Source organism: Chironomus tepperi, unplaced genomic scaffold (genome assembly GCF_022539635.2).
Source record: "Chironomus tepperi strain 1889 unplaced genomic scaffold, CSIRO-AGI_Ctep_v1 contig_67, whole genome shotgun sequence".
NCBI lineage: Eukaryota > Metazoa > Arthropoda > Insecta > Diptera > Chironomidae > Chironomus > Chironomus tepperi.
Window position 1 is genome coordinate 621,170 of NW_027226189.1, and position 25,339 is coordinate 646,508.

The following is a 25,339-nucleotide window of genomic DNA, read 5'->3' on the forward strand; positions in this document are numbered from 1 at the left end:
TTAATCCACAACATACATCCACATCTAAAAATATGCCAGCATCAACAAATATTGAGTATATTCTTAAATATTTAAAGCAAATTCGCCTTAATCCACAAAAATTAATTCAGATTATTCCCAATACAGCCACATTCTCATTATGAATCTCATCCATAACTCTAATAAAGCTCAGCGTGGCATGAAAATGTTCAATATTTTCACAGTTTTTTTGTTTTGTTGAGTATAAAGGCACAGTGGCTTCTCAAAAAATTTAATTTTTGAATTTCATTAAATAATCATCAAAATTAATATGAAATTTTGCTTGAGACTTTATCATTTCATTAAATATTCATATGTATACATCCACAAGAGACGAGATTTTTGTGCCAGTACAGTCAGATAGAAGAAGAAATAAGGCAAAGGAAAGAAAAATAAAAACGATTATAATGAAGAAAGTTTTCGACTAACTAAAAAATTATTTTTTTTTTTTCAGCTGAGAAATAAAAGTTTCATAATGGAATTGGGAGGGAGACTCATTGCCTCTAAACATCATCATCATTGTCGTCGGTACTAAGATAATAAGTATGAGAAGATTTTCATGCTCAACTTGAAATTTATATGGATGTTTTGCTGCTGTCTCTCTATTTTGGCACGTTTTATTTTAGCACAAAAATTCTGCGAAACCTAGATGGAGAGCAGCATGTCTTTTGTTTTTAAATGTTAAAGGTTGATAGGAATCAAAAGTTTTAGATTTAATCAAAATGAATAGAAAAGTTTGTCACGTAGGAGTGAATTAAAATGAAAGGATTTTTGAGAATTTAGACACGTGCTTTGAAGGAGATTTAAATTTTTGATATTTAGGAACTGACAAAAGTTTCTGGGAATTTGGAATGAGAATTTGTTAGAACGTGGGATTTGAACCCAGTCTGAATAGCCCTTTAGGCTAGAATCGACTTAATTTATTACAGTTCTGGGTCTTGACAGACCTGACTAAACTATTTGATAACCAGAGCGATCAACGTGGATTGATACAGCTACTATAGTGCGGTCAGGGCTTCTTTATGTCATTTTGTCGTTATCATGGAAATCTACAATGTTATAGGGACACGATATGGACATAGTCGAGAGGTTTTTGAGAATGCATACACACTAAATTAACCCTTAGTGCGAGAAAGATTGACTAACAAGAAAATTCACAATTCAATTGGATATCCTCACTCAATTTTTCCCATTCCATCCAACCATCCATTCCTAACAATCACAATTGACTCCAGGGGACAAAGCAAAGCACTTCAAAAACTAATATTTGACCAATTCAATGACAGATTCTTATTATACCTTCCGGAAATGAGAAAAATGACTTCTTAATGGCGATGATTTCGCATTTATGAGTGAAATGACTTTACTTAACTTTCTCGTTATTTTTTTCTGACTAACATGTACATAGGAGGAAAGAAATGCTATCAAGCAGTGTGATATGATTAGAAAGAAAAACTCATTATCAAGCACAAACAGTGCTGATTTTGCAATCTTATAGGAGCACCACCTAAGGATAAATATATTCTTTTTGGATTCCTGCTGCTCAAGTTTTTGAAATTGTGAAAGAAATTCAAATCAAATTTTAAGTTTGACAGCAAAAGCGCTTGAAAGTTTTTGAAAAAGAAGCTTTTTTCCTGATTGTTTGAAGGAACTTGGGAGCAATTGGAAACAGAAATGAGCAAGATGTGAAACAAAAAAAATTCAAATTAGAGACTAGAATTATAGCAACGAACATAACTTTTCGGGAGCCACACTACTGATTTTGATGTCTTGTTATGTACACAGTAGTTTGGGCTCATGTTGCGACACAGTAGTGTGAGATCATGTTGGTGCACAGCAGAAAGCTTGAATCATTGCAACATGTACAGTCATTGAGATGTTTTAGATGGACACTACTAAGATCATGTTGCGATACAGTTGTTCAAGATCATGTTGCGACACAGTTGTTCAAGATCATGTTGCGATAAAGTTGTTCAAGATCATGTTGCGATACAGTTGTTCAAGATCATGTTGCGACACAGTATTGCAATATCATGTTGCAACACAGTGGTTTAAGATCATTTAATGACACAGTAGTGTAAGATCGGGTTGTGACGGAGCTGTGCAACATCATGTTGCGACACAATTGTATAAGATCATGTTACGACACAGTTGTTTAGTATCATTTTGAGGGACAATAGTATGAGTTTAGTGACTATTTTGTCACATTTTGAAGGATTTGAACCCAAATTAACTAATTATTTTTAAGCTCAAATACAAAACTTATGTTTTGACGTTCTCATTCCACAAAAATCATCCAAAATGTCCAAAGGATTGAAAAAAGTGGAAGAAAAATCTCACTCGGTCACTTTCATAAATTATTTACTTTATTTCAATTTATCCAATTCAATTTTTCTTCTTTTTCTCTCCCCCAAAATTTTCATCCTTTTCCTATTCAAGAATCTTCTTTTGCCGATTGTTGAACGTAAGAATGCGATGGGAATCTGCTTATGTATGATAATTTGATTCACCATACATAAGCTTAAGTATCTGGAAATCTAAAGGAAAGGTATTATGAAGCAATGATAAGGGTGATTCACATTTTTTTCCCTTACTTTCTCTTCCTTAACAATTCAAAATAAATGGGGCGCCTTGCCCTCAAAGCATATATAAAAAAACATTATTTTCTTTTTTTGGCAAAGAAATGAATTATAAATAGACATAGGCTTAGAAATTATTGTTATTGATGTTATTATTGGCAGCATCTTGAAAGTCATCGAGTGAGAAAGAAGAAAAATCTCGTTCGATTTATTTTCATCGGAAAACAGGGAAATTTTCTTCTTTTATTCATCCTTACGCACTCTTTTCAGTCTCCATCTATAATATTTAAAAGCAAAATTGCCACCACTGTCATATTACCATAGAGAAAATGAGAGAAATGAGAATCGGAGGAGTAGAAATGAAATATCAAGTAAAGGAGGCATTGTAGAAGGTTAGTTGAGGCGCATTTTTTGAGAAAATTGTATAAGTCATTAGAATTTTGCCAAGCAGCACACTGACAATGATCGTTAGGGCGTTCATACGACTCCTCAATGCATCAGCTTTAACGAAAGGACTTGAAGGTGCCCTGTCAGCGCATAATTCTGTTCGGGAAAAAAGGCATACCAAATTGGTATTTTGTCGAACTATCCAGCAGCTGCCGATAAATTGTTGAATGAAAAGCATAAATTGCGAAAATTAGACTCAAGTTCGAGTCTCTCGAATACAGTCTTCACTTAGTCGGCTAAACGTTCTGTATAAATAATCGAGAGTAATAAGGAATCAATTTTATAATAATAAGATATAGACTGTTTAATTTAATTCATAGATTTCAGCATGTTTAGTTTTATTTTTCCTTTTTTATTTTATTTTCAATAAGTTCCTTTTAATCCTAATTATAATCAATATTATTTTTAATTTCATTACAATATTTGTTAAGTACTCACTCTTTCTTATATTTATTTAATTTATTTTACTTTATTTTCACTTTTTAATGTTAACTGCACTTCATTAGACTTTCTTTCTACCTCTGTTCTCCCTTTTGTCTCCTCATTCACCTTCTTTTCTTTTTTATAGCAATCTTCTTAGTTCTAAATATTTCATCTTTATAGCAAACTTTTTTTTAAAAATTTAAATTATTTCAGGCAGTTATTTTTCAAATCTTATTTTTTCGTTAAATTTCTTTTTATATTTCAAAAGCAACTTAAATTGCTTTTACATTCCAAATAAGCCAAAGAAGATTCATTTTAAATGGAATTTCCATTGAAAAATTGTTGCATTCTTATCATATTCATCATCATTTGCAACTGAGCAGGTATTTCTAAATTATTATTAGTATTAACAAGAGATCTATTAGTTCCTGGCATTAAGCTTCCACTTAAAATATTATTCATTAAGCTCAAAGGACGATTTTCAACATTGTGTACTTGATTTTGTCTATCAACTACTTTGGCTATATTTTTTGAGATGTTGTTTACGGATTCTAAAATTTTCGGTATTATATTATTTTGATCATTCGTATTGAGTGAGTACATTTGTAAGTCTTTTCTGACTTTTACATTTTTATTTTCGCCTTTGTGTTTAAATTGAGCTAAATTAAGAACCGTATTAGCCATCTTAAATCTATATTCTCTTGATACCAAAAATTTGGTATATTTTTTGCAGCTTATTGAGTTTTTAAATTTTATAAAACAGCTTCTTAATGAATAACTTACATAATCAATTTCTTGATTGTAATTATCCAAACCTTGGATGATCATTTTTTTGTCATGTTCGCGTAAGCAACTCACCGATAATACATGTCTTGATTCATTTTGTTGTTGACTTTCTCCAGCTTTAATCAAGAATCGCTCATCTGCATTGTTCATTGATTGAAAGAGAACAGTGTACTTGTTGATCTTAACGCTTCTGATTTTGTCATCTTGTGTCTTCTTGGCCGCATTCATCATGTCTTGAATAATTTTTGGTTTGGTGAAGGACATTCTGACATGTCTTCTTCCATTTCCTAACGTATCGAAATGTATTAGCTTTATGTGGCTCTCTTCATCTTTCCAATTAAAAGCTCGTTTCAATCCAGACACTATATCGATGATAGTAAAGTTATCAGGTACTGACAATAGTTTGACGTGGCTCATCTGTAATTGAATTAAATGAAGAAACAAAATGTATTATTATAGTATAGCATATTTTATAGTTGTATGCTTGATACTATATTTATTATTTATGTTTTCTTTCTTGTTTCAAGTAACTTATCCTTCTTTGTTTTTTCCATTTAATTTAGTTGTTAATTTTTCATATTTACTATTGTTTAAATAAATTTGTTACCTATTATTTATTTAAATTTTGTTGTTACTGTTTAGTTCTAGTCTAATTTATGTCTATTTTTGTTCACCTTAATTTTTTTTTTACGAGAATTATGTATTTTATGTCAACAAATAATTTTCAAAGCAATGCTTTAAAAAAAATTTTTGAACTTCAAAATTCAAATTTTGAACTTCTAACAGTTTTATATTTTTTTTTATGTATATCTTCAAAGATAGTTGGTTGTTTGTTTTTTTTTTTTTTGAGAGGTTTTATAGTAATCTAATTACTAGACTGTTTATTTTACTGTTGGTTTATTATTCCAAACATTTTGTAACGGGTTTTTCCGTTCAATTTTCAAATATTTATGTTTAAGCGCTTTATGTTTATAAGCTTTGTATAGCTTTTTGAACTTTTATGTTCGTTAATATTTTTCGAGCTCAGATGCTCTTTTTATTATTAATATTTTTATTGTTGACAGTGATTAAATATGTTTATAAGTGATTAAGTGATTTAGTATGTTTCTTTTTTAGGTATTTGATGTGAATGTGAAACAGTGATAAAGGAATAGCATAATCATAGACATTTATTTTGGTAACAAATTTATTTAATTTATATTTAATTTTGCAACAGCATGAGCAGGTCTAGTTATAATACTTGGAATTTCTTCCTTGTATTTAGACATTATGCTTCTTTTTTGATTAGTTTCTAATTTTTTTTTGTCTATTTTAAGGTTTAATGGATTGTTTTTTCCGAGTTGAACAGTCACAGATCTAACTTGTGATTCAGAACCGACTTTTATTTCTACGATTCTTCCCATTCTCCAGGAATTAGCAATGGAAGGATCAGCAAGTATCACAATATCGTCAACATTCAAAGGAGCTTTCTTATCAACCCATTTTTCTCGGTACATAATGAGTGGTAAATAGGCTTGTAGCCAATGTTTCCATAAAACATTGGCTAATACTTTTATATCAGTCCAATATTCATTTAGATTTTCTATTTTTTTTAGGTAATTTGGAACTGACTGAATATTTTGTCGTCCAATGAGGAAATGATTAGGAGTCAAGAAAGTATTATTAATATCAGCAATTGGGAACATCGTCAAAGGCCTGTTGTTTAAAATAGCAGCTATTTCATACAGAATAGCTCTCAATTGAAAATCATTATATTTTTTGCTGCTGTTATTAATTAATGAACTCATTTTTAGCAAAGCCTTTTTAGTAAGTCCTACAAATCTCTCGACGGATCCTTGCATGTGAGGAGCTTTTGCTGGAGGAAAAGTCCATTCTATAGGCTCTATTATAATGCCATTTTTTAATAGCTCAGCATTCCACTTAGCATGAGCTTCTTTCATAATGTTATGGGCACCAATAAAATTGGTGCCATTGTCTGTGACGATTCGTTTCATGGATCCACGGAGATTAATTACATTCTGTAATCCTATCAACGTAGATTCAGAAGTCAAATCTTCTATTAATTCAAGATGGACTGCTCGTGTGGTCAAACAGACACATACGAAGATGTATCTTTTTATGTCCCTATTTCGATAATTTTTTACAAGTAATGGACCAGCTAGATCAATAATCGCGTTACTAAAAGTGTGTGACTGATAATCAAGCCTTGTTAAAGGGAGACTTCCCATTAACGGAATTTCAGGTTTGGCATTAATCCTTTTACAGACATAACAATTTTTTTTTATTACAGAATTTACTGTCCATCTTATGTGTGGTATATAAAATCTACTCAATAATCTAGTGATGACAGTGTTATTCATCATGTGATGATTAATTTTATGATAATTCATGATGTAAAGTTTTGTCAAATCATGTACTTTAGGGAGAATAATAGGGTATATTCTTTCATATCCAAATTTTTTTACATTATCTAAGGAATGTGGGATTCTAGATGTTGCTCTTAAAACTCCATCTTTGTCTAAAAATGGTAATAATTTGTAAATTCTGTTGTTTGTATTTAGTTTCTTTCCTTTAACTAATAGAGCAATCTCCTTTTCATAATTATCATGTTGGGCTAATTTTATTGCTAACATTTCTACAAATTTATACTGACTGGTTTTGTCATTTATTTCTAGTGACAATAATTTTAACGACTCATTAAGTTTTGTAATTTCTTGTTTTATAGCTCTATCATGGGGATTATTACTTTTCTTTTGTTCTAAATCAGCCACTAGACGTTTTAATTTCTTGTAACTGACAACTTTTTTCCATTTTAAGGCAATTATTCCATTATTTATCAGAGTGTTAATATTACTATATTTACTGGCATCTAAGATATTATTATTAGTCTGTAAAATATCACTTTCAATATCATTCGTTACATTTATAGTGTTATTGGACTCAAAGGTCCAATTACTTTCCTGCAACCGAAAAATTTCAGGATAAAACCATTTATTGTTACAATGAATTTCAGGCATAGCGTTCTCTTTAGTGCCATAATCGGCAGGCATTAATTCTGAAGGAATCCAATGCCAATTATTTTTTTCAGTTACTTTATTAATTATTTCTAATCGACGACTAACGTAAATGGTAGCTTTTTTTGCCCCATTTTTGATCCATTCAAGAACAACTTTACTGTCTGTGACATAAAATGTTTCATCAAAGATTAAGTCATGCATTTTTTTGACATCACATGACATTTCGACTATCTTTGTTGCGACATTTAATTCCAATTGAGGTATGGTTCTTTTTTGATTAAGTGGAACAGTGAATGTTTTGCCGTAAATCAGTCTAACATTAATTTGTTTATTGTTCTTATCTATGAATCTAGCATAAATTAATCCACATAACATTTCATTTCCGGCATCGCCAAAGCACCACAATTGTTTCTTACATACCTCGCTGTTATTTTCACAGTAATTTCTTGGCACCTTGATGTTTTTTGCTTCCTTAATCCAGTTAACACACAACTTCCAATGTCCTAAAAGTTCAGCTGCAATTTCCTCGTCCCAATCAATTCTCGATTTACACGCTCTGTGATAGACGATTTTTAATTTTGAAGTAATAAATTGTAGTAAACCTAGTGGATCAAAGATGCTCATTAATAATTTTATAACGTGCCTTAATGTGGGAATTTTAGATCCATTAAGGATTTCAATAGGAATCTTAGACAAGCTGAAATCTAGATATATTTCATCATTTTTGAAATCCACGTTATATCCCAACAATTTTTCACTGGTTTCATGAGTAAAAAGCTTGTCATGTTTCAATTCATCTTCATTTAATTTAGACATAATCCCGTTAATGACAGTTTTATCATTACTGTTGATCTTTAGTAAGTTAAATCCCCCAGAATTTAGTATTCTTTTAATGTCAACTAATAAATTTATTGCTTCTTCTGACGTATTGACAGACATTACAATATCATCTACATAGGAATTTTTTATTATGGCTTCTGACGCTTCTTTTTTTATTTCTATGAATTCTTTAGCAACTAAATTTTTCACGAATTGTGAAATTACAGGACTACATTTAGCGCCAAAGGGAAGAACGTTCATCTTGAAAATTTTAATTTTTTCATCAGGTGAAAATCTAAAAAGGAATCTAAGGCAATTTGTGTCTTCTAAGTCAACCTTAATTTGGTGAAACATCTCACCTATGTCCCCTTTAATTAAATAATTTCCTTCCCTCATCTTAAACAAAATCTTTAATAAATTATTATAAAGATTTGGGCCAGCGATCAAATAATCGTTCAGACTTTTACCGTTGATCTTAGAAGCCAAATCCCAAATTAGCCTAGTTCTTTTATTTGGTGGGTGGATAAAGAAAATCGGATTATAGTATGCCTTTAAATGAGGTTTGAAGGCCTCTTCATAACTCATTTCAGAAGCATATCCTTTTTCCACTAAGTTCTTAATTTGACTTTTACATTCATCAAATCTATTTTGTCGTAAAGCCTCTTTTTCGACTATGTGATATCGTCTTATGGCTACTTTAAAGGATTCATTTGTGGGGAGATCAATTTCTTCCTTATTCCATAATAAAGGAGATACATAATGATTGTCATTAATATCTTTCTTAACTTTTATTTCAAGTAAGTTTAATGCGATAGAATCTTGTTGTACGTTTGAGTCATCTTCTTTAGGAAGACGATAATCACATCCCATAATTTCTCTTTCTATTAGATCCAATTCTTGCTGTTCTTCAGCAGTTAACGTACAATACAGATTTGATTTATTTTCAACTAAAGGAATTATTTTTTTGTGGATGTCGTTATAAATTTTTTGTAAAGGATATTCTGTGCCGAATATGTAATCTCCAAGGGGTGATTTTATTCCTGTATACTGACATTTTTCATTACTGATTGCTCTGATTGACTCTAATTGTTCAAAATATATAGAATTGTCGATTCCAATTATGCCATCGATTTTGTAATAATTCAACAACTTTAATCTAACAAATTGAGGGAACCGAGTGTAAAATTCTTTAGCATGAAATTTTTGAGGACATATTTCAAGATTCTTGACAGTTCTAAAGTAAGTTAAATGACATATGTCTTTATTGAAAGCATTCGACATATTTACTTTGATTATTCGAGAACTATTGTCTATTCTTTTCTGATTTCCGGACCAAGTGATTGTCAAAGGTAACCAAGGACCCTTCAATTTCAACTCATTAGCTACACTTTCTTCAATTAAAGAAACAGTACTTCCGGAGTCGATGAGGAAGGCACAATTTTTTTTATTTTCTAATGTTAATACTAACACGCTTAAGATGGATTTATCACTATTATTAGATGTGTTATTGTGACTGTTATTATTTTTATAGTTAGAAACTATATGAGAAAGTCTATGGTTATTGCTGTACTGGTTTAAGTAATTTCTTAATTCTTGAGGAATATTGGAATAGAAAGTATTGTTTGTTATGTCATCAATTAAACTTTCTACTTCATTTTTTTCATTATTGCTATTTTGACTGGAATCAGCTTCTTGCTTAACATTATTTACAGGATTTGGAGTGTTATTCCTGTTAATATTGTTATTATTATTGGCGATTTGTGATTTATTGGCTTTACGTTTATAGCAGAATAACGAATGATGAAAATGAGTACAACCGTCTATTTTACATCTTAAATTAGTATTATAAGGACAAGGATTATGCTGACTTTGTCCGCAATAAGTGCAGACTTTAGCTTTTTTAGCTAATTCCGAAACAGTTTTTCCGTCAAGTTTCCACAACGCTGTACACCTATTTCCTGAATGCTCATTATTCTTGTGAAACCAACAATGTAGGGGTTTAGAACGATAAGGTACTGGAACAACAGAAGTCTGGGGAGTGTTTGATTTTATAAATGAAGTTTTTGTTCGGACTTCAAATTGGTAATTCTTTGTTTTTTATTATGGTCTTTTTGTGATGGTTTTAGATCTGACTTTTTTTCAGCACTTATTAGTCTGTCATTTCTTATACTGGCCTCTAGTCTGGGTAATTCCTTTTCAAGAATCTCAATAAAATGAGTTATAGATGGGATAATTCTACTATTTTCCAATTCCGCTTGACGAAATTCCCATTTATTTTTAAAAAAATAGGTAGGACATCAGATAAGTTAGCCAAAAATCTTTTATTAGTGGAATAAGATAGGTCTTTATATGCATCTGCTAGAATGGAAAAATTGCGAACTCTGTCAATATATTCAATCAATTTCTGTTTGTTGTCTGCCTTTATTCTTCCAAGATTTTCTAATGCTGTGGCCTCTGTATGTAGAAAATTGAAGCTATGTTTGAGACGTTTATTCACATCTTCTATACATTTTATATAAGTTTTTGGGTTAAAAAGACCCTTTCCTCCAATTCGTTTTACTTCATCATCTTTGATAGCAGATTGCAATCTTATTACATTTTCATCATCATCAAATAAAGTTTTGGTTCTAGTGAAAGCAGCATAAAAAACCGACCAAGATAAATCAGAATCTATTACAACTGGTAATTTATTATACTGTAGTTTCACAATGTAAGATTCAAGTTCACAGGAGTTAGATGTTTCATTATTTTGACCAGTTACAATTTTCTTTCTTGAGTAAACTCTACTCTTATCATCTTCTCTGGAATAAAGTGTTTTTGATGGAGTTTCTTCTTCAGCTTCTGATCTTAACATTGTATTTTTAAAATTATAAGTAGGCGGAATACTATTACGATTAATTATTTTTGGGGATTCATTAACCTCCAGGCTCAAATTTTTAAAGATATTCATGCATTCACTACATACAAATGATTCAGTTACACAATCAGCAGTTGAATCTTCATCATCTTTTAAACATATTGGATGACATATCTTTTTACATCCTTTACATGTAAAAGCATGTCTTTTGGCATCTTTTTTACAAACAGAACACATTCTTACAGGACTAGATGGAGAACCACGAAATAAAGGAGCATTTAAATGGGCATTATAATTGGAATTGACAATATTTGAAGACGATTCAGCATTTACATTCAATTTTGAAGGTTGAGGTCTTAAAGTATTATTTCTTTGGGATATTTGAGTGTTATTTGTAAAAGAAGTAGATCTGACAATTTGAGACTGATCAAATTCAAGAAAAGCTTCATCATCACTATTTAATACAATATTTGACATCTCATTGGTTATGGTTAGCAAATTATTCTCCTGCTGGATTTCATCATCACTACTTTCTTCATTAATGTTATTTATAGGCGTTCTTGGAATGGCCATATCATTTGTGAATTTATGGGTTATTTTCAATGATTCATTTAAGTTTAACGAATGTATTTTACATGTGAATTCTTCTTTACTGGATCTTTTTTGTAGACAATTTTTATGGACCCAGTATTTGCAAAATTTAGTTTTGCATTTTATCTTTTTGTCAGACTTGAAAGCTACTTTATTGCAGTAATTGCAATTTCTCATTAATTGTTTTTAAATGTTAGTTAAATATGAATATTTTTATATAAACAAAATTTCAGGTTATATAATTTTTTCTTTCATTATTTTCTCAGATAGAGATTAAAATGTATAAATAATCGAGAGTAATAAGGAATCAATTTTATAATAATAAGATATAGACTGTTTAATTTAATTCATAGATTTCAGCATGTTTAGTTTTATTTTCCCTTTTTTATTTTATTTTCAATAAGTTCCTTTTAATCCTAATTATAATCAATATTATTTTTAATTTCATTACAATATTTGTTAAGTACTCACTCTTTCTTATATTTATTTAATTTATTTTACTTTATTTTCACTTTTTAATGTTAACTGCACTTCATTAGACTTTCTTTCTACCTCTGTTCTCCCTTTTATCTCCTCATTCACCTTCTTTTCTTTTTTATAGCAATCTTCTTAGTTCTAAATATTTCATCTTTATAGCAAACTTTTTTTTAAAAATTTAAATTATTTCAGGCAGTTATTTTTCAAATCTTATTTTTTCGTTAAATTTCTTTTTATATTTCAAAAGCAACTTAAATTGCTTTTACACGTTCATTTGAAAACCAGACAATTCTGGAACTTGCCATGAAATTTCAAGTCTATGACTGGACATACAATCGACGTATCGTAATATGTTCAATTCGCTTATACTTTAGCTTAATTGTAATTTATTAATTCAATTAAAATTAATTCTAAATTATTTCTAATGTCCATCTGTGTCATTGACGTCATCAATATCAAGTATAATACCCAAAATGACCACAAAACTCTCATCCAATCATCCGGAGAATTCGCTAATGAAATAAAAAAAATTGTATATAAGAAGAAAATCAAGATTCATGACAATTCATCTTCGGTTGAGGCATGTTGTTGAATAGGAATGAATCTGTCACCACCAATGTCAGCCTTCTTCATCTTCCTGTCAGCTTTTATTGTTAATTTGCTATCATCTGTGAGAAACGATTTGATTGTGTCAGTATCAAAATCATCAGGTAAGTTGTATTTGCGTGTGAATTGACGTGAAATGAATCCAAACTCATCCTCTCGTTCATCGTGCTTAGCGTCAACGATAATGAAATTATTTCTAACCTTCACCGTTATTTCATTGTGACTGAATGAGCTCAAATCTAATGAAACTTTGAAATGTTCATCATTCTTCTTTGTTGTTGACGACAACAGCACTGGCAATTTGGATTTTTTAATAATTTCATACTCATCATCATCATGTACACTTAAATTTGATGATTCTCCATGTATTGTATGCTGCTGAACCATTTGGTGCCTTTCAACTTTCTCTCGCACATCATATATCATGCCCAATAAATGTGCTAGTGATGTCATGATGTCTTAAACTTCTTTTTTCTGTTATGACTTTCAAAACTTTCTTTTTTTTTTCGAGCAAAATCCTTCCTTTCGACACTGCTTATGAACTTTTCTTTTACTGCTACAAGCACATTTGGTGTTTATACTTTATTTTCCAACACAATGCACAGACAGCAGCGATGTGCTCGCGTTCAGTTATTTCTTCTCTATGCGGTACATTGCTGTGAAATTTCATGCTTTATATACCAAAACGATACATTTTCGGGAATAGTCTACAATTGTTGAGAACAATCAGAATAATATTTTGATTCTTGAGTATTTTCTCTCTTTTATTTACTATTACTGTTCGAAAATGCTTATGGGGGTTTTTTGTTAGGTTCATGTGCTACACGAGTCTAATTTGTAAAGTTGAAGAACAAGTTTTGGTTTACATTTCGCTGTGGTTTTTGTTATAAATTTTCTCGTTTGTTTGGTGGTTGATCAAATAATCTGACAGGATTGGGGTGGGAGCAATGCTGTTCTCATGTTTTCGGTGGTGGTCAGCAATGGTTGTGAATGTTTAGTGCCAGTTTGGTGGTTTGGAAGGATTGTTTTAAAAAATGTTATGAATTGAAAATTAAGTATGAAGTTGATGAAGGTAGTTAGTACACCAAACAGCACTTTCTTTCCTCCTGGATGCCCTTGGAGAGGGGGTTTAATCCCTGCCTCCTTGGAAATGATGCAATCTAGCTGCACAAGAATTTTCTAGAAAGTTCTTGAATATTTCTGCTTAAGGAATGCTTCGTAATTTTCTAGAAAATTCTAGAGCAGTGCTTCCATAACTAAGGACCACAGCACACTTAAGCATCATGACATGATCATATCACTTAACCTAATCGATACTTTATTCAATTTTCTAGCATTTTTCGGATTCTCATAATCCTCCAAATCCTTGCAAATGAAATTCCATATCCCACCTCTTCCTCTTTAACTCAACTGTCTAGCTATGTCTCTTTACTTAAGATTGATATATTAATACAAAAACTATCTACAATTCTCCTGCATCTCAGCAATCTTAATCCAAAGTTTTAACTTCAACAATTTCAATTGTATCATTGTCACTCGTATATTCTGAATGAGAACAATGCAGCAGCACGAGTATCTCAACAAAAACCATCAATCTACATTCCGAAATCCATTTCCGAAAAAAGACAGAATAAATTCATAAATCTATCTCTTTAAATCAGGAGTGGGCAACCTTTGTTTTTTGCGAGACATCTTAGTTCCGAAACCGCACACGGCATACGGTTCATGGAATTTTGAATAAATTTTGAGAACACAATAGTGTTCCGCGGCACACAGGTTGCCCACCACTGCTTTAAATGCTGAAATTCCGATGAAAATTTCCATCACCTGTAAAATATTCATTGCAATAACAATTAATCGTCATCGTTTTGCAATCAAAATGGCATTAGTTCTGTAAATTCCTGCTCACATTCACCAAAATTGTCCTCAAATTTTCAATTTCCATAATTCCAATAAGCATAAAAAACGTGGCAGTTTCATCACAAACACCTCAATACAAATCAATTAATTTTTTTTCGGTATGGATGAAAAACTTTTCATTTCTGGTGATTGCTCAATCGACAAAAATTCAATTCAATTAGGGACGGAGCACAATTTATATTTTTTTTTGGGAATGAATTTCAATTTTCTGAATGAAATAATTTTGTGTCTATGGGTAAAAAGTTTTTAGTTTTGGTAGAACAAAAAGCAGTTAATAGTTTTATGAACCTTTTGTTGCCAAAATAACTGAAAAGACACAGAAATATAAACTTTTTTCTGCCATAACTTGATGGGCTTTTCGTGAAATGTGATGCTGCCCGGAAAAATGGATTCAATTATGATGTTGTGGTGAAATGTTATGGAACTTTTTGGTGAATGAGATGTCTGACTGACTGGCTATTGCTCCAGGAACCAATTGCCTGTATATTTTAAGTCTATTTTGATTTTTGTGAAATTTGAGACTCAAGTTGAGGTTTAAAAGTCAAAATTTATGAAAATTTGTCATATTTTAATCAATTTTGATTATTTTGATCAGTTCCATACCCCTACTCTATGATAAATTTGTGACAAGGACTGATACTGTATCCATAAACAAAGCTAAAGTAGCTTAAAGGAAGACTGTCCCAGAAATACTTCAGCAATCATGCAATTGAATTATATCACAGCTAAATGTCAGCATTAACTGATGATACTCTAGCGTAGGGTTCTCGAGACCGATCCGAGTTCTCGAGTCGAAGTCGCGAAATTTGTCGAGACTTCCAGAAACCCGATATCGGTCTTGGTCACAAAAATTCATCGAATCCGAGACATCCAGAAACCCCAACTCTAATTCTACCACAATGTCTAATTCTTGTCCATTTTCAACAGCGTTCCACTCAGAATACCCATCTAAAAATGCCATTCCAACTTGTTCTTCCTTTCCTTTTGTTTTCACTAAAAATAATGAATTTATTCGTCTGTGAATGTGAATATTTATCAAGAGCAAGAGCAAGCTTGAGGGAAAGGTAATTGAATCAAAAGCATTGAAATGAATATTTTAGGTATCTAATGAGGAAGTTTGTTGATTTTTTTTTCTTCTGTAGCAAAACTTGTTTCAAGCCTCAATGTGCTGACTGTGCATGGGTATTATGTAAAGTTTGATTACTTCTTATTCAAAGTTTTTGGAAGTGATTTGACGATGAAATTTGTGTGCTACATGAGGATGAAGTGGTAGCAGTTGTTAGGGATGAGTTGGTGGATTTTTTTGGGGATCTATAGGAAGTTAAGGAATAACACAACATTAACATTAATTGTGGATATTCATAACAATAGTCCTTAATTCAGCCAAAATTCAATCGCAACCGTCTAAGTTTCCCTGAATATACAGTCAGTCCAATGAACCACAAGCACAGCGATGTAACGACAACCAAGTGACTTTATTTGTTCCTTTATGCAAACTTTATTGACTTTCATTTAATTAAAAATATCTTTGTAAAACTCGATACACTTGCTCGATATACCAAAAAGTCCTTTACCTAAAAACATCAAAGCTAAACAAATTTTCTCAAACACATCAAACTCCTTTGTAAATCAATTCAGCATATCATACGTTGTATCAACACACCAGCATGTCTCTCTCGTCAATGACATCAAAACCACAAAGTTTGTCATGTTATGTCAATTAGTAGAAAGTAAATACACCAAACATTTATGTGATGGAATTTAATTTAATTATTCTTTATTTATTTTTCTGATTTACTTACAGACCTAGTATGTAATGGGCTATATGCAATGAGTACTTAAACATTTACAGTGATGAATGGATAAGGACATAAAATTAATGAATAAATTATGAAACTAATTCAAGTGTTTATTTTTCTTTTGGTTCCTCTACGGCTGTTGATTCTTCTACATCCTTTTTCTTCTTTGCATTCATAGCTTCTTTATCATCCTGACCGTCCGATTCAGATAGTCGTTTTATCGGTATAATGCGTTCTTTGACTCTAATTTCTGGTTGTGGCTTCAATGCCTTAATAGTCATTTTGCCATCAGCATTTATGTATGTTGATATGGTGTCTGGATCGTATTCATCAGGTAAAATGAATTTACGTGTCAATTGACGTGAAATGAATCCATGCTCATCCTCACGCTCATCGTGTTTCGCTTCTATAATTACGTCACGATCTTTCACTTTTACAGATATTTCCTCTGGCTTAAACGATGAAACATCAAATGCGACGCTAAAGTCTTTTACTTCTTGTTCCTTTGACTTTGTGCTTAGATCCTTTTGACATGCTTTTCTCATGACTAGTGGACAGTAACGTTGAGTTGATCTAATAATCGGATGAGTGTAGCTTCTGAAGGTAATTGGATGTTGTTCGAATAAGACGACTGGATATGTGGGTTGTGGAGCTACTGGTTTTGCTGGCTCATCCAGCATAGTCTGGATTTCGTCGATGATATTTAAGATTTCTGGTAATCCTCTCATGATTTTTGGATTTTTTGTGACTTCTTCTTATGGAAATGTTGAGTTGCTTCCTTTTTGTGATTTTTAGGATTTTAAGGTTTTTGAAACTTTTCAAGAATTTTTCAACTTTTTCAAATTTTTCAATTTTTTCAAATTTTTGACTTTTTTAAATTTTTCAACTTTTTTAAAATTTCTTAGCCTTTTCAAAATTTTTCAACTTTTTGAATCTTCAACTTTTCTCTTCAGCGTTTGAAAATGTTATGCATACTCACAGTCCGATCTTGTGTATATTTATACACACAACGAACATTCTGGTAATATCGAGAAAATTTCCTATAACATTTTCTAGAAAGCCCCTTAAATATAGGCAACATTTAATGTATTTGCGCCTGTAAGGTATGCAACTGGTGATGTTTTGTGCATTCTAGACTACTCTAGAATTTTCCAACTATGACGTCACAAAATTTTATGTAAAGTCATTTTGATAGTGATGAAATATTTTTGAATTTATGAAATTGTAACAAATTTTAAGAAATTATGAAATTGAAATTATTTGGAAAATTCAATGAAAATTTTTGAATTAATAGAACAATTGAATTGATTATTGGAGAATTTGAGCTTAATGTATTATAATGATGGGAGAATTAATCGTTTGTAATCGATGAAGTACGTGGAATTTATGAATTATGAAATTTTTGTGAAAATAGTCAAATTTGAATTGAAATTGCGAATTTTTTGAATCTGATATAATAAGGAGGACTCTAAAGCCGAGAATGGCAGCCTCACAATCAGACTAAGGATGGTAAAGTTTACAACAGACTAGTTTAAACGTACTTTTGTCCACTTGAGCAAATTAAGCAAGCCCTGAGCCTACCTGGTCAGTGTGGAGTTTACCTAGTCAGTGGAGTCAACCTAGTCAGTATATAAGTATAGAAAGACATTTCAGACTTTGCAAAGAAAGCCTTAGACAATGCTATATCCTTTCCTCCTGTCAATTCCTCAATCAAAATCGATATCATCAAATATCATTTAATTCCTCCAATAATCCCTATTTAAAAACTTCTCCCCATTTAATTAATCAAACCTCGCAAAGAATGCATAAAAATGAATTTCAAGCTCATTAAATTGATACGACAATCTTTTCAGTATGATTACAGGGTAGATTATCGAAAAATCTCATTTTCCCTTCAATATCATCCATTAAATGAGTTCAATGAGTTTCTCATTAATTTATCTCAATATCTTCATTTAATAAGTTTAAGCTTAATGAAAAAAAAATAAAAAATAAAATTTTCCTCGAACTTGAAATTTTTCTGCTTCTTTTCCTTAGCAAATTAAATCGACAAAATGATTCTTTTTGAACTTTTTCACGGCAAAAATCTCATTTTTTTCATATTAAGTCGTACCAAGAAAACGACAATTTTTTGAGGGTAGATAATTTGATCATGACGAAAAATTTCACGAAATTTGCAAGCGTATCCAAAATAAATGACGTAAATCACAAAATTTCATCAGCATAAAGGAAATCCTTAAGAAGGAAAAATAAAATTCTTAATTTAATCATGATGAAATGAATTTACTGTAGATATATCAGCAGAAAACAAGGTTCGAGCATCTCAAAAGTCCGTCATCTCAATGATGATGTTGATGATGAAAGGACATGTCCGAAAGTTAAGGATGTTTACATAACGAAAAGCTGTATTAATCAAGCAAAAAGGTAATATTTATATAGGTACGGTATGAAATCAAATATTTGTCAATCAATCATGCCTACAATCTAACCTTTATCCACCTTTCGAATGAGAAAATCAAAAAAAAAGTGACGAAAGTTTATTCAGGAAGAAAATTATTTTGAGAGGGATGTAAGAGTTGGAGATGTTGATAAGGTGCAGTTTTCTTATTTATTTTTACGTTTTCTGTCAATTCTCAATTGGATTTTGAAGAATTTTTGAAATTTCAAGTTTGTCAATATTAAACTTCTATCAAAATTCAAAATTTAACGATTTAAAAATTTTAGAATTTTTCAAATTAAAAATTCAACAGTTTTCAAATTTTCATGAATTTATAAAATACAAAATTTAAAGGGTTGATAAATTCAAACTTTAAACAATCTTTAGAATTCTTAATTCAATTTTTTAAATGATTAAAAATTTAACTCTTTTCAAAACTTGAAAACCAAATGATTTTCTAAAATCAAAATTTTAACAGTTTTCTAACATACAAAGCATTTGATCTTGTCTAAATTTAAAAATTCAACATTTTCTAACATTCAAAATCAAGCTTTTTTAAAATCAAAAATTTAACGATTTTCATGAATTTAAATTTAATTGTCTCTTAAAATTCAAAATTTCATAAATTCTTAAAATTCAAATTTCAATAATCGTGTTAGAATCTACAAAGTAATATGGTGTAATACAGGAAAAACGTTTGCAAACGAATAGCCAGTCATTTCCCAATATATTGAAAAATTCTACACAAAACACCCCAAATTAAGTATTAAGCACATTTCATCCCCATCAACCAAAGTAAAGCTCTTTTAATTTCAATCCAAAAAGGATCTAGAATCCTCAAATCCTTCCATAACATGCACATTGCAACTTTGAATTTCACAAAACATCACTTTTAATCTCTCAATTGTGAAATTCAGTTCTCGCACTTTCTCACTAAAATTGAGAGAATTAAACTGATAATCATCATGACATCGCATAATTTTTCATGTCCACTACCTTATCACTTGATTCAATTTTAGAAAAAATGACGTCATTTTTTAAAAACTGTGCATGTTTCAACTCGTCATAGGAGAAAATGTTGTCCATATCGCGTAGAACACACACACAGCATTTTCGTATAAATAATGAACAATTTGTCGACAACATCAACACAATATTTTCAAACGCTCAAGTGAACACATCAAGTGTGTAGAGAAAAAATATAATAAATCAAATAATAAGAAGACTAAAAAAGCTCTGTGAAATAGAAACAATTGTGAAACATTAGAAGGAACAGAACCAAAAAAATTATTGAAATTTTTGAAGCAGAAAAAATTAAATTTGTGAAGTGACTTAAAAGAATTTAAAGCAATCAAAAAAGAAAATCATGGCATTGTTACCAGTTTTGTTAGACATGGTTGATGAAATTTACGAGAATCTTGACAATCCCGAGAAGACGATGGGAGACATTCCATTATTGTTCGTACCACACGGTAGAAGGAGAGGTCGTGAGTGTCCAAGAAATAAGGATAATAGTGACAGTGAGGGACATGGACATAGACATTGCTTTGGAGCTGAAAAGCATGGTCATGGACACGGTCATGGTCACGGCCATGGACATGGTGAAGGCCACGGTCATGGACATGGACATGGTGAAGGTCACGAACATGGAGAAGGCCACGGACACCCTGAAGGTCACAAACATGGTGAAGGACACAAGCATGGTCATAGACATGGCCACGGACACGAAGAGAAACGTGATGAAAGCCACGGACGTGGACATTGCCGAAGGAAGCAAAAGCGTGGAACCGAAGACGGACATTGTCGTTTTGCTGAATTCAGAAAAGGATTATGTGCCATGAAGGGATGGGGTAATTGCCCACGCTTTTCTGGCCGAGGCTGTCCATACAGGAAAACTTTAGCTGAAGACTTTAAAGTCTCATTTGACGTTAAGTCCTTTAATCCTGAAGAAATCTCAGTGAAAGTAAAAGGTCGTGAGATTTTCGTTGACGGTAAACATGATGAACGTGCGGATGAACAAGGCTTTGTGTCACGTCAATTCACAAGAAGATTCGTTGTGCCTGATGAGTTTGACACTGATACTATTGCTACATATTTAGATGTTGAAGGACGTATGACTATTACGGCATCTAAGCCAAAGCCTCCTGTTGACGAGTCAACAGAACGAGTCATTCCAATTGAGCGTGTAGCACGAGTTCAGGATGAAATTGTTGACTTGTCAGAGTCATCTGATACTGATAAAATGGACGAGGACACCAATGACTCAAAGAAGGATGAATAGAAGTGATTTATGGAATATTTATTATCAATTAATCGTTAGACTGTAGATTATATTTATCATCAATGTTGCATGCATGCATTTACACTTTATGGGATCAAATTTAAACTTAATATGTGATAGAAAATAAGAAAAAAATATTTAAATATTTAAAATACGTTAAAAATGTATCAAAAAAATTACAAAAAAAATATAAATTTTAAGCCACAAAAAAAAACTTTTTTTCAATTATTTACCAAAATTAAATCAATTTCAGCTGCTGATCTCCATTCCGCATTTACAATTTGAGAAGCGATGTCAACAAAGTGCTTATCAGCATCAACAAAAAAAATTGTAATTGCAAATAAATTATTTACGATTTTCAGAAAAAAAATAAAAAACATCCACAATGACAGGGCACATTTATATCAAGTTGTGCTATTTTTTTACAGCTGTATGAATCACTTTGAAGGTCAAACAAAAAAGTTTGCCGGCTGTTGACTGCGTTTATAATCGTATTTATTGTGCAATATTATGAAATACATGTAATAAAAAGAAGATGAGAATGTGGACATATCAAACTTTTTATTATCTTCATTTTAATTCCGCCTTAAAATTATTGAAATTGTTATGTCTTTAAATATGCATGTGACGCATGCGATTGATATGAAATGTCGATACTCTCAATACTTAGATTGTCGATTTAAGTTCTAGTTCAATTTTGAGTAGTAATGCCATTGATGACACCCGAATAGTACAATTCAGTTAATCGATCCATAATCCTGCAACATGCCGACATGTATGCTGAATCCGGTATCAGTCAGAGTCACACCGGCCGAAAAGAAACCAGATGTAAGTCGAATCTGCCACCAAATCAGAGTCACGCCGGCTTAAAGCCACATTTTTGATCAATTAACCGACTTGTTCTGTTCAGGACATATTGAGATTCCTGTATTAAGATTCCTTAGAAAACGAACGATCAAGCCTCTCTTCATTCTGCCGAACTCCAAATTACAACAAACTTGTTTTTCAAATCAAAAAATAGCAATCGATTGGAATCGTTTACTGACTGCACAAATTAGCGATTTTATCACTTAAAAGTATCAAATAACATGTAATTTAATAAACATAGAACTACTTCCATGCGTCACGTGTATCTCACGTATGAATACACTTCAGAAGATGCAAATAAAACGTTTGTAATTGTCTTGTGAACTTATTACACAATGATTGTTCACATGAATGTATTAAGTTCAGTTTAGTACTAATTATAAGTCAGCAAATGTCATGTAAATTATCAGATTTTTTGGAACAGATTTAATAAATTGGTTTTGAATAATTTGTTGTACTGTATGCTAAGATTAAATCACGAACTTGAGAATCTTCGCTAAAACTCCCGTTCCTGAAGACAATCGAATAATGCATATGAAAACAATAATTTTTGAAAATATTTCTGATATGACATTAATTCGTATGTTATAATACAAGACTGAATAATTTAATAAATGAAATGTAAATAATTCAAAAAACTATAAAAAGGCTAGATTCAAAGTGAAAGATATTTAGTTAATAATTAACTTGTGTACAGTGAACCACGTTTAATTTTCAAATTTAACTAAGAAAACTAAAAATTTCGAAAATGTCAACAGTTTCATGGGATGAAAGAAGTAAGCTTGTTTGTATGACAAGCACTTAAAAGCTAAGTCGAGCCTTCTTCTTCTATATCGCACGGCTTATTCTCACTTTCATGTGATTCAATCAAATTAATTTATTTAACATCTTTTACAGATTCAATTGTTCGATCCTGGGCATTTACATCATCGCCATATCCAATTCTATCAGTTTTTGCAGTCTACTTATGGATTGTTTTCATAGCTGGTCCAAAATTTATGAAAAATCGTCAACCTTACAATTTGACATTAGCCACAAGACTTTTTAACATCTATCAAATTGTAGCGTGTCTATACTTTATTGAAAAGGCATTTAAGCATGAATTTTCGTTCACTGAATTATGGAAGTGTTTCGATGATCCTAAATATACCGGATATTTTGATGACTTAACAATGAATATTGGTTATTACCAATGGTGGTACATTTTCCTAAGGATGTCTGAATTTTTGGAAACAATATTTTTCATTTTACGGAAGAAATTCAATCAAGTTTCAATCCTGCATGTCTACCATCACATCAGCGTTCCATTTCTTCTATGGATCTTCTTAATCTACAGCGGCGGAAGAATGGGATTGTTCATTGTAGTTTTGAATACACATGTCCATGTAGTCATGTATGGATATTACTTCCTTAGTTCATTTAAGAATTTACAAAAATACACAAATGTCATCAAGCCTTTCATCACAGCAATGCAAATCATTCAGCTATTCTTATGCTTTATTCATTGTGTTATTGCTTTACTTCCTGGATGTCATGCATCTTGGCTATTTTACATTTTTCATTTCATTAATTTAGGATTTTTAATATTTATGTTTTTAAAGTTTTTCTTTGTTAATTACTTAAAAGGAAAGGTTCCAATGGTTCGATCGTCTCATCCAAAATCGAGTTAATTTTTACAAAATTAAAGTATTTAATGTATATTCCCAAATTTCATAATTAAGAATAAAATGGTTAGTTTATGGAAAGAAAATTAAATATTTTGTTCTAAGCACTTTTAATCAAAATACTAATAATATAGCTTCAAATCCAAAGTTTTTGTCAAGACACACTTGAGCTTGTTCTATATTAAGTGTGGCACACAGTTTGCACTGCTACAAATAATAAAGTTGCACACGCAGTATGCGTAGTATTAACAACCATTGTCAAACCATTGTTAAGATCGCTTAATTTACTCAGTAAACTTTATCTTTAAAAATGTCATCAATATCGTGTAATGAATGACTTAAGACTATAAATAGTGGCGACACAATAAACTTCACTGTGGAATGTTAAACGTCAAACTGTCAAATCTTAACATACATAAATTTATTCTTATGACAACTCGAATTTAATCCAAATAATTAATTAAATGTTTACAATCCCTAAAATAAGACCTATAAATAACCAAACTAAAGTAACTGGCAATTAGTGATTATTTAATGTTTGTTCAGTGTAGTCATAAAATTTAATTATTTTAGTAAATTTGAAATTTTGTTAAAATTAACTTCAAATTTTAAAAATGTAAATTCTCAAACAGATTATGATTTTCCTAAGAATTTTAAAAGTTTTCGAAATTAACATTTAGTTTTTCGTAAAAAAATCTTTAAATCCCAATAAAATTACGGCTGCATGTCATTTAAAATCTTAGGGACCGTTCACTTATTACTTACACTAAACAAAAATATGAAGGGGGGACTAGAAATTGGCTTACTTGCATAACGTAATAAGTGAACGGCCCCTTACTGAAACACATAGTAGTTCTTTAACTTAATTGAGGACTTTGTTTTCTAACTAAAAATTGAATAATATTTACAATTTCATACAAAGGGTCTTAATAAAATTGTCTGACTGCACTCCCTATAAAGGGTACAATGAAAATTTGTGTTTTAACAGAATAATTAAATAAATGATATGTAAATAATTAAAAGTACTATAAATTGTTGAATTCAAAGAGAATGATAACTAGTTTATATTTATCTCGTGTACTGTTAACTGCATTATTCTTTTATAAATTTTATAGTTTGCTAAGAAAGCTACAAAAATGTCAACAGTTTCATGGGATGAAAGAAGTAAGTTTATTGTTCCGTTTAAGACAAGACTATAAATGTTTAATTTGTCTTCTAACCCGAGCGATACTAATGAAAAAGTTAGAAACTGCTTTGGTTTGCCTCCATTGAGACTTTAAAGCTCCATGGCAGATGTGTATCGCTCAAATAATTATCATTCACACATAATTCATTTAAATTAATTTCTCTACAGATTCAATTGTTCGATCTTGGGCATTTACATCATCACCATACCCAATTCTATCAGTTTTTGCCATCTACTTATGGATTGTCATAGCTGGTCCAAAATTTATGAAAAATCGTCAACCATACAATTTGACATTAATCACAAGACTTTATAACATCTTTCAAATTGTCGCATGCTTCTACTTTATTATTGGAACATCTAAAAATGGATTCTCTCTCATTAAAGACACGTGGAAATGTTTTGATGAGCCAAAGTATGTAGGATATTTGGATCAACAAGGAATGAATTTCAACTATTATCAATGGTGGTTCATTCTACTAAGACTGTCTGAATTTTTGGAAACAATAATTTTCATTTTACGGAAGAAATTCAATCAAGTATCATTCCTGCATGTACAGCATCA

General features: G+C 31.0%; 3 protein-coding genes across 27 annotated transcripts in view; 1 reads left to right on the forward strand and 2 right to left on the reverse strand.

Annotated features, from left to right (window-relative positions):
- Positions 1 to 25,339, reverse strand: part of LOC139100601 (uncharacterized) — a 140,975-nt gene that overhangs the window by 27,512 nt on the left and 88,124 nt on the right. The gene's annotated exons all lie outside the window — the stretch shown is intronic.
- Positions 16,287 to 17,134, reverse strand: LOC139100538 (protein lethal(2)essential for life-like). Its single transcript, XM_070653160.1, has one exon. The coding sequence runs from the start codon at positions 17,065 to 17,067 to the stop codon at positions 16,450 to 16,452; it is 618 nt and encodes a 205-aa protein (XP_070509261.1). The 5' UTR covers positions 17,068 to 17,134; the 3' UTR covers positions 16,287 to 16,449.
- On the forward strand, positions 19,940 to 21,248 carry LOC139100504 (uncharacterized). The gene has a single exon (XM_070653107.1). It carries the CDS (start codon positions 20,143 to 20,145, stop codon positions 21,055 to 21,057), a length of 915 nt encoding a protein of 304 aa, XP_070509208.1. The 5' UTR covers positions 19,940 to 20,142; the 3' UTR covers positions 21,058 to 21,248.

Coding starts and splice junctions, on each gene's coding strand:
- LOC139100538 (XM_070653160.1), bottom strand. CDS start 17,067: ATGAGAGGATTACCAGAAATCTTAAATATCATCGACGAAATCCAGACT.
- LOC139100504 (XM_070653107.1), top strand. CDS start 20,143: ATGGCATTGTTACCAGTTTTGTTAGACATGGTTGATGAAATTTACGAG.